The 10,696-nt window shown below is 35.8% G+C and overlaps 1 protein-coding gene across 1 annotated transcript; it reads right to left on the bottom strand.

The window, feature by feature from the left end:
• Positions 1 to 4,990: 4,990 nt before the first annotated feature.
• On the bottom strand, positions 4,991 to 10,476 carry LOC131146767 (leucoanthocyanidin reductase-like). The gene is made up of 5 exons (XM_058096538.1): positions 9,536 to 10,476; positions 9,287 to 9,427; positions 8,769 to 9,006; positions 5,908 to 6,111; positions 4,991 to 5,423 (listed from the first exon to the last, which is right to left on the bottom strand). Exons 1-5 carry the CDS (start codon positions 9,740 to 9,742, stop codon positions 5,125 to 5,127), a joined length of 1,089 nt encoding a protein of 362 aa, XP_057952521.1. The 5' UTR covers positions 9,743 to 10,476; the 3' UTR covers positions 4,991 to 5,124.
• Between the last annotated feature and the right edge of the window lie 220 nt (positions 10,477 to 10,696).

The following is a 10,696-nucleotide window of genomic DNA, read 5'->3' as shown; positions in this document are numbered from 1 at the left end:
GTCTCTTTTCCCCACGTAAGAGTGGTAACTAGATTTTCATATGTATGAGTCGACGGCAAGGAGTTCATGTAACAACCCGAAAAATTTTAACTATTTAAAATAATAAGAAAGATAATAGGAAAAAGGGGAAAAGAAATTTTAAAAAGGTAATAAGCAAGCGCTCGTTGACGAGCTAGTTTTTCTCATCGATAAGAAAACTGCAGAGCCTTATCTAAGTATGCTTGTCTCGTCAACAAGGGTTTACCAAGAGAGGGTTTTGAATACCTGAATTTCATTGACAAGATCACAGTCTCGTCCATGAGTGGTGTTCTCGGGCTCGTCAACGAGTCCAAATGTCTCGTCAACAAGGCCACGTGGCAAGTTGCTTATAATAGGGAGAAATTTGATTTTTAGTGAGAATTTTATTTCTCCTTCACTTTCTCTCTCCAAGCCACGGATCCTCTACCTTCTCTCTTCAATTTTGGGCTGGATTTAGTTCGGTTCTACTATCGGAAGCTACGACGAGACTCCTGGGAAGATTCTCTGCAATATAGGTGGAGCGAATTTTCGATTTGAGAAGTTTAGGAAACATCCCAAAATTAGGTTAAATAAAATAATTTAAGGTATTATTATTATTTTAAGGTATTTGGCGTTTAGGAAGTATTATAAGGGTATTTTTTTTTTAGATTTGAGAAAGTTGGGATTTTTGGAATACAGGTCTCGTTTTGTTTGGATTTTGAGTAGGAATCTCGAGGAGCAGGTAAAGGGAAATACTTTATAATAACTTTTTAATAATTTTAAAATGACTAATTTTAGGTATGATTTCTACATATTCAGTTATAATTTTTCTAAACCATGCTGGTATTGAAAATACTATTTTTAAATATATATATATATATATTATATTGGGAAAAATCATGTGGTTGAAACCATCTTTGTTAATTAAATGATTGTGAACATTGTGGAATGATGAATCTTTGAGACTACGAATATTGTTTGACTGTTATTTCTGCCTGGTTGAATATACTGGTTGATTGCGGATATTGATGTTGTGTAAACTGTGGTAGAAGTGTGGTTTTTTTGAATGGTTGGTTGATTGTTGTCTTGTGTTGTGGTTCATGTAAATTGCGATATAGTGTTGGCAGTGGTATGAGGAGGTCATTATATCGTACCTGGTATAACCGTCATATAACGTTGGCAGTGGTATGAGGAGGTCATTATATGGACATTTATATTGGGAGGTAAACATTGGCAGTGGTATGAGGACGTTGTTTACCTATTTACCATGAACGGGGTGTTTGTTTTGTAACTTGTGTGGTTTGGTTAGTCCTGTGTGGACTAGTCCTGTGTGGACATGTATTATGTGTGGTTTGGTTAGTCTTGTGTGGACATGTATGCTGTGTAGATTGGTTAGTCCTATGTGGACTAGTTCTGTGTGGACATGTATGTTGTAATTGACAAACCTGTATGGACTAGTCCTGTGTGGACGTGTATGATGTGTGTGTTAGAGTCCGGTGTGGACGATTACATAATGTGTGGATATGGACCCTGTGTGGGTATGATTGAAGACTGTTTAATTATCCTGTGTGGATTGATTATGATATGCATATATGCGTGGGGTCCTATGAAACGAATATTGTTGGCTACATGTGATTTTAATTAATTAAGTATTTAGGGTAAAGTAGATTACTCCACCCGAGGGCTTGCTGAGAAAGGCGAGCACTCTGGTAATTATTTGTGGATATCAGAGTAGAGGAAAGCCACTTGTATGGGCGGGTGACCTTCCCTATTTTCGGTGATTTTACCTAGATACATAACTCGAGGGATTACTGAGAAAGGCGAGTGCCCTAGTGTTAGCACTAGAACAGAGGGAATCTACTTGCATGGGCGGGTAGACTTCCCTATTCTCGAGAATTATCAGTAAAATATTTATGTGTGTGGGTATGTGATTGGATGACAAAGATGTTGACCATGGTGTGATTATGGGCGTGATATTTTGGCTACTGGTGGATTGTGAACGTGTTGCATGGATATTTTAATTATATATTAAATACTTAAGCCACACATTGTTATAAATTATTTCTTCCTTACTGAGAGGTGTTTCACCCCGTCGATGATTCAATCTTTTCAAGTTATCCAGGTGATTAAGCATAGATAGTTCCAGGGCGGGGTAGTTTTGTGGGTAGTATCAAAACAGTTATGCTTTAGTTTTTATGCTATATATATATATTATTTAGGTTTTGTAATATGAAGAATGAGGTTGTAATTATTATGGATTTGCATGTGTAAAAATAGAACTCTGGTATTATGTTCGAGGTTATTTTATTATTTCTACTGCGTGAATGGTATCAAAGACGCATATTGGTCTCATAACACTCCAAGCCCCACGTGGCGGGTCCGGGGCGCTACAGTTCAACAACATCAAAGTTTTGTCATCTTCATCAAACTTAACATCAACTCTCATCAAATTACTTATGATTTGATTGAAGACATTGACATGTTGATCTAAGTTTGATCCTTTGACCATCTCAAGCCAATAAAGACGCTACTCAAGAAAAATTTTATTGTTAAGTGATTTAGACATGTATCGGCTTTCCAACTTTCGCCATATAGCCGCTGGAGAATCCTCTTCCATCACACGATAGAGCACTTCGTCGACCAAACACAAGCATATTGTAGAAGCAGTCTTTGCTTTCAAATCTCCCCATGTTACCTCATCCATTCCATCCGATTGAACATAAACTAGAGCCTTAGTCATTCCTTGTTGCACAAGAATATCCTTGACTCTCCTCTACCATAAATTAAAATTTCCAATTCCATCGAATTTGACAATGTCAAATTTTGCAGAAGATGATCCCGATGTTATAACAACAATTGCTCTAATACCAATTTGTTGGGAATAATGATCAGATAAAGAATGCACAGCGGAATAAAATGCAACAAGTAAATCAATCACAACTAGTAAACAAGAAATAACAAGCACAACAATAAGATTTACGTGGTTCGAAAAAACCTACATCCACCGAAGTAATGACACAAGAATTTCACTAAGGAAATATCAAAGTACACAATACACTTCACAAAATTATCACTCTCTCTGTCAATACACGCCCAGAATGACATATATAACAATCCCTCAGAGGTTTCCCTCCAATTACCCAATCACCCCAACGTTCAAAATTTAAAATTCAAAAAAACTGCTCGCAACCCAGAACTACTCGTCGATGAGAACAAGGGATTCGTCGACGAGACAAAGAAGGTCACTTGTTGATGAGGGAATCGTTGACGAGCCCATTTTTCTGCTCTCGGTATCTCAAAAACTCTAAGTTTTTCTTACTCTCTAGATCTCCTCGTCGACGAGGACATGACACTCGTCGATGAGTCCTTGCTGCTGCTCTGCACCAAGAACACATTCACATGTTTTTCCTCCCTTTGTTTATAAACCCATGAAGTGTAAGAGTCATACCATAAATAACATCTTATATTACATAAAAAATAAGAAATTAGAATTTAGAACACTTGCATATCATTTAAAGAAGATGCGCGATCTATTGTTGTATGCCTCCACAAAATAATAAATTGTCACTGTGAAAGGATCAACTTAGCATGACTCTATTTCTTTATTCATTTTGCATATTTTCACACTTAGAATTTGAATGAAATATTTTCAATATGAAAATGTCAAATTTTAAGTTTTTAACTACTAAAATGTCTTTGAGAGAAGCATCTCTCTCTCTCTCTCTCTCTCTCTCTCTCTCTCTCTCTCTAGTGCGCTTGTGAACACACATGTATAACAGGGTAAAACATATTATCTTCCTCTGTGATTTAGTAAAAAGTACGAATCTCTTATGAGGTTACAATGTAAGAACAAATTTTTAGAAACATACGTCTTACTATAGTTGTTCAAGTAAAAGCACTATGCATGCCACTTATGTATTTCACAATACTTGACAACATTTCTAAATATTACACCAATCATAAATTGAGGACTTTTACAACATTAACCTTAATTACAAATTTGTGATGTTTTTAAATAGTAAAGGACTTAATTATTCTAGTTGATAAATCCTTATGTCATGAGGATTTTATGGGTGATCAATAGCCATGTCTAGATGACATCTATTACCCAATGATTATGTTATTGTCTTGCTTGGGTGATGTATTGTGCCTCGCCTCGTCGATTTCCCTCGTAATTACTTAAGCGATTAGGTGATAAGTGGTTCTCCTTGTCTGGATGACTTTCATTGTTAATTCCGCAGGTGAATTTCTTGTCTAAGAAATGTTTGTCTTGTACATCAGCTAGATGATTTTCCTTTATTCTAGAGAATCCGTTAGAGGAAAATCTAGAGACAATCAAGAGGATTCTCCACTTGTATAATAGTTTTTTAAATTTCGAATTGTAAATTTATAATTCTATTGTAACGTTAGCAGCTGTAAATATTTCTACAAATATGAATATCCTCATAGCAATTAAGTTGGAGGCGTTACCTTCTCCTGGCATCAAAGCCACTTTCGGTTAATACCTTAAATATTTTTTTTTTCCCATGGCCGATTCAAGCTCCAATAAGCTTCCGCTCAATACGATGGTTCACATAGTGACCATCAAACTTACTTCTACTAGTTACCTCCCATGGCGTAGCCAATTTGTTTCATTGCTTGAAAGTCGAGAGATTTCATGAGCTTCTTGGACGAGCCTTCACCCGCACCCACAACAACAGTTACGGTGGAGGGTTTACCTTCTCATCCTTGTATTTCTGTGGATGGTTGGTGAATAAGTGACTTGTCTCGCCTAGTAAAAAATAAAAATTTTTTTTTAATAAAACCTGGACCTCTTAATGGAGCATGTTTGTGACACAATTTATTCTTGATTAAATTTCTTCAATTCCAAATACCAAGATATCACATGTGACAAACTCAAGATGTAGATCCTAAAAAATTACGGATGGATTTTCTCTAATTAGTTAATTAATTAATTAATTAATTAATGCTTCTACTTAAATCTAGTTAGGAATTGCCGAATCGGGGTTCCAGTTCAGGGTTGACTTATTGAATCAAAATATGAAATTTCCAATCACAGACTGATTAGGTCTGGCTTTAAGTACTAAGGCCAGCTAGCTGCTTGGCTTCTGAGCTCTGATCATCAGATTATGCACAACTGGCGGTGATGGGCAAAGGCTCTGCCCTGGGCTTAGGGTTTGGCACCACGATGCCGTCGTCTTCCATGATGATCGGCTCCGCCTCCATCGCCGTCGCCTCAGGATTCATCTCAACCATCTTCTCCATGAAATCGTCGAAACACTTGTCGACGGATCGGAAGGGATCGTCGGGATACAGAGAGGTTGCTTCCACATCCGTCGCCTTATCTATGGAGTAATTTGTTTGGCACCCCTTTATGAAAATGTCATGGGTAAATGCTGCAACTATGCTCCGCGGGATGCACATCTCTGAAAATAAATAGACAAATAAATAATTAATTAAATCATTCCATTTTAATTTTCAAATGAAACAATTCTTAAAATTAAGTATGTTTTATTAGCGATGCCACTAGTTGTGCTTAGATGTTCATGTATTGTTCCTTCTACAAATATTTTTAAAGTTATTTTTTTAAAGAGATAGTGGGGGTTAGGAAGATAATTAGGGTCATAAAAATATTTAATTTTTTTTAAAATTATGTTTTTTTGTTAAATTACTTAAGGAAAAAAGTTATTATATAGAGGGCATTTTAGGAAGAATAAGTAATTATGTAGGTTTGAAATTATTCTAGGGCTTTTTTTTTTTTTTTTTAATTAGGAAAGTAGATCCATGTTGTATTTAGGAGTTTGAAAATTTAAGTTCTGGTGTTTTTTTTTTTTTTTTTTTGCAAAATGCATGATTAAAAAAGAACAGAAAAGAAAAAAGAGGAAAGAGAAAAGGGACAGTGAATCAAACCATTGGCGGCAGAGAGTAGATCATTCTCAGTGATGGTTGTTCTGGGTAGTGCGCGTCCAATTTTCTTCTCCCACAGTGATGCTAGTTCGTTCATATTTAGTAGATTTTTTAATGGTCGAAAATGAACACACTTGTTTATTGTTCGACCATCTCTAATTGCTTTTATTGTGAATTTACCAATATCATCGCCTGCCACAAAATAAGCTGAACAGAAAACAAGTCACCATCACCTTTTTAATCACATTACAACAATAAAATATAATGATTACACCCAACCCAAAGTAGGAATACTTTTTATTCAAAAGAATTAATGATATTGGACAGGTGGCAAGACTCAAGAGCAGGATAGGATAGGATAGGATAGGATGGGTGGCCTCATAATATCCTTTCTTTATCTCTCTTCCTCTTATATGGAGGAGTGGGCCTACAATGTCACGAGCTCCTCCTATCTAACCTTTTCCTTTGAAAATTACTTGTCTTCTCCTACACCGGCACAACTTGAATTTGTTAAGTAAAATTTTTAATTTTTGAAGTTAATACACAAACTCCACAAAGTTAGCAGAATTTCATTTGAAACTTAAAAAATATTAAAAAAAATAAATAAATATAAAAAAATTCGTATTTTCATATTCGATCATCAATAAAAATAAAAAAAAATTAAAAATATACCAAATTTGTAAATAAAAAATTGATTTTACACATTCTTGTTATTTAGTTCTTTTTAATTTTCAATAATATTAAAAATAAATTTTTATTTTGATGCGTTTCAAAACTTGGTTACTTGGTCCAACGAGTCATTAAGAAAAATTCTGGAACCATCAATGAATTTTAAAGGATGAGGTGATCGCTGATCGCTGATTGCTGATTGCTGATTGCTGATTGGTGACGCGTGGTAGGAAAAATGCAGCCGTACAAGTGTACGAGTGCAATATCCTCCACGCGGCCAGTGCTGCGTAATTTATATTTTCCAGCAGAGCCCTGACCCCTCCCAAGTGCGCAACCTCTGTCCTCATCCATGCTTGCACGGTCACTTTAGCCAAGCCAACATCATCATGCACCCGTCCTTCCCCATTTGCCAACCACATGAATTCAACACACCACCTAACAACCTTATGACCGTTAGGTGCCGCCTACGTTTTCTACTATTTATTTTTACTACAGTAAAATAAAAATAAATACTGTACCATACTTATTTGTATTATTATGTTATTTATATTATTTGTTTTTAATTATCGTGATTAATGGGGACGAAAATATCTGTATTGGAAAGTTAAGAAGCCAGAAAGGATATTAATATCCTAAGACCTTAGATTAAAGAAGGCTACGAGAACAATTGGAAAAGGCTTGAATAAGTTGTAATAAATATAATCTACCTGAATTATTAAGTCCTTCAATATAATTATTATTCGTTTTAAAGCAATCTTAGATATAAAGGTGGAGAGGGGATTAGTTTCACTAGGTACAATTTTACTATTATTATAAGATGATGTGGACAACTCGATCGGGTTAGAAACAAACCATTATGCTAATTTGGATATGTTAGAGAAATAATTTTTTTTACAAATCGGTGTTAATGTAGTTTGACTCAAGTGACTTAATCATATATATATAAAAGCATCATCTATTTAAATTTTTCAATGTAGGACAAGCTTACAAGTGGAATTCTTAACAAGACTCCCTACCATCCGTCACCCCTGTCGCCCCTTCTCTCTTCCTCTTTCAATATATATATATAGTAAGGTGACATTTTTCATAATTATTCTAAAAGTAAAATAATATTTACACAAATATATAACAAATTTCCCTTTTAACAATATTAATCTAATTTTTTTTCTTAATAAATTCAAAATAGATAAAAATATAGAAACAATACTCAAACAAAGCATATATAGGAAGGCACTTGGGAATATATCATATCTTAAAAAAATAAAATAATAATAAAACTAAAGCACCATATCCTAAACTCACAAGCACATTCCAATTTATGTTTTGTTTTAATTTTGTTCCTATGTCTTTTAGATTTATTAAGAAATAAAAAAATTTTACAAAAATTATAAAAAATAACAAAAGATGAGTTAATTTATTATTTTTACAATAAATAAATAAAAATGATATTTTTTAAATAATTACAAAAAATACACCTTATTTTATAGTGGGGGAGAGGCTCGACTTTTCCAAAAGTTAGTTCTGAACCTTGATTGATGGCGGATGTTTGTTTTTTCTTCTTAAGAACTAACTTTCTATCTTTTACCTACCCATTTATGTTATAGTTTTTAAAAATTAAAATTAATTTTTCAAATGTCGGTTAAGCACATTCATATTTTTATTTATTTATTTTTTAACATTTCTGTAAAAATCTCATCTAGTGTGCATATGTACGAAGGGATATGACCTACATTCATTTATTATTATTGTTATCTACGATAACTTCTATTCTTTCCCAACAAAAGGATAAAATGGAATATTTTGATAAGAAAATAGTAAAATATTATGATAAATGGAATTATATCATTAATTGTATACTAATGAAATATAATACTCCATACAAAAATCTTAAAAATGCAATTGAAAACATGAATTGCAAATATCAAATTTAGGTTCGTCATTTTATTTAAATTTAATATCTAAATTTTTAAATATAAAAATAAGAACTCAAAAGCACATGCACAAGGCTACTAATAATGAAAGATGTTAAAATAAGAGAATTTCCAATGAAACTCATGTAGAGGTACGATCAAATACATCATTTCCATCAATTCGATGGGATCTATCCAATTGGACGATGGTGATCGATTTACGTGGGTAGCACGCTTCAATAATTTCGCTTTAAATATAAAGAAAGGACGGAAGATTAGGAGTACCTTTGACGGAGCCATCACCGTAGATGTGAAAATGATCGAAGGGGGGTAGAACATCCGCAGGGTGAGTGTTGTCGTGGTAGGGCCAGGCGGCAATAGAGTTGCAACAAATGTAAGTGTAGGGGATCCCAGCCTCCTCTATGGCCCTCCTCACCTGTCGCTTTTGATTGTACATTGCAAGGCCCGGCTCCACCGGGTCAGCCCGATCTATGTCATGCCCAAATTCAGATGGCAAAAACCTCTGCATTTTCATATCCAAATATTTAATAAAATTAAAATACATAAAAATAAGTGTATATATGGGTCTGTTGAGACTCATATATAAATATATATATATTTAAAAATAAATATTAAATTAAAAAATATAAGTTAAGATTGTATACTATAAATACGTTCCTTCCTTAAATTTGCATATACGATAGCTTTATGCATCAGGGCTGTCGTTTTTATTATTATTATTATTATTATTGAATTGAATGGAGAGTGTGGAGTGATGGTGACACGTTCTAAATGGTGGATACCTGAACGGTGGGGCATGCTTGGATGGCTTGCACTAAGGTGAGCTGGTCGGAGATGCTGTCACCACCAACCGCCGATATCACCACTTCTATCTCCTGTTCCCGAATAAGCTTTTCTACAAACTCCCGGTCCTTGATTGACCCCTAGCATCATCATATGCCCCCCCACCCCATTAAACTTCTTTTCACAGCAAAAAATTATGGCGACAAGATAAACTAACTATTAATTTTGAGAGAGAGTGCGAGACGTACGTGAATGACGATGGCGCCTTGGTCTTGGAAGGAGGAAATGACACGGTGCTTGGAAGGGGAGGGAGTGACGCAGGGGCGGAGGAGGATGTAGGTGGGGAGGGCGGAGGCGAGGCACGCCTCCGTCACGAACCGCCCGATGAACCCGGTCGAACCCACTATTAGGGTTCGCCGACCTTGCTCCCCCCGCGGTTGAGGCGCCGCTGTCATGTTAATAATATATATAGATCTTCTTGTTGTAGGTGGGTGAGAGAGAGAGAGAGAGCTAATTAGAAGCGAGAGGCCTGGGGGAGAAGGAGATAAATTTATAAGGCAGGGAGGTCAGACGGTAGATACAAGGAAAGGGATGGGTTTACAGTCCGCTGCATGCGCGCTTTAGTACCTAGATGGGATAGATGAGAGTGGGGAGGCGACTTTAGGCAAGGCCGAGAGCTAACTGTAGTGCGTGGTGTAGCTGCCGCGTGGAATGGGAGGGTTAGGTTGGAGGACTGAGGAGGTTTGGTATGGTATGTTTTCGTTCCACATCGACTGGTAGATACGACATCCACCACCCCACCTCCTCTCGGGCATATGCACTCCTTCCTCCTTCCTTCCTTTCTATTTTCTATCCTTCTTTTCTTTCCCGGAAATTTATTCTTTTTTTGATGAGCTAGATAGGTCTCCCATTCGCCCTTCGGGTATCCTTTAATTTGTAGGAGCATCCAGCGGGGAATGTTCCCTAGCTTGTTTTACTCGAGATTACTCTCCTATCTAATGAATTATCAATTATGAATGGTCGAAAAGCTTCATTGAGGTTTGACTGACTGGAAGCTTGCTCGCTAGGTGGGATCCTCGTTTCTTGGAAACGGTCTTTCTGCTTTTTATCCCTCTTGTGAATGGTACGGTTCAGACTATTCAACTTTGCCGGTTTAATTTTTGACTCCGATTGAGACAATAAAAACAAAAACAAAAAAGTACGATGGAGCACCAAGACCGAGACCGGAAAGACCCAGTCGCAGGAAGATAAAATTTGAAACTACTCCCAGTAGCAGTAAGATACAATTTGAAACTACTACAAGATATATATATTAACTTACTGTTTGTACCTGACAGGTGTAGTTTGATGTACTTTCCACCATGGCCAGAGAAAAAGTTACATGTAAATTATTTGCTACCCAAAAAAAA

Source organism: Malania oleifera, chromosome 13 (genome assembly GCF_029873635.1).
Source record: "Malania oleifera isolate guangnan ecotype guangnan chromosome 13, ASM2987363v1, whole genome shotgun sequence".
In the NCBI taxonomy this organism is placed as follows: Eukaryota; Viridiplantae; Streptophyta; class Magnoliopsida; order Santalales; family Ximeniaceae; genus Malania; species Malania oleifera.
This window is presented reverse-complemented; position numbering and strand designations above follow the sequence as displayed.

What these genes read in the sequence shown, in the direction of transcription:
- LOC131146767 (XM_058096538.1), bottom strand. Translation starts at nt 9,742, where the DNA reads ATGACAGCGGCGCCTCAACCGCGGGGGGAGCAAGGTCGGCGAACCCTA. An exon ending in AAGGCGCCATCGTCATTCAC is followed by an intron (nt 9,428 to 9,535) that starts GTACGTCTCGCA and finishes TGATGATGCTAG; the next exon opens with GGGTCAATCAAGGACCGGGA. An exon ending in TCTACTCTCTGCCGCCAATG is followed by an intron (nt 5,424 to 5,907) that starts GTTTGATTCACT and finishes ATTTATTTTCAG; the next exon opens with AGATGTGCATCCCGCGGAGC.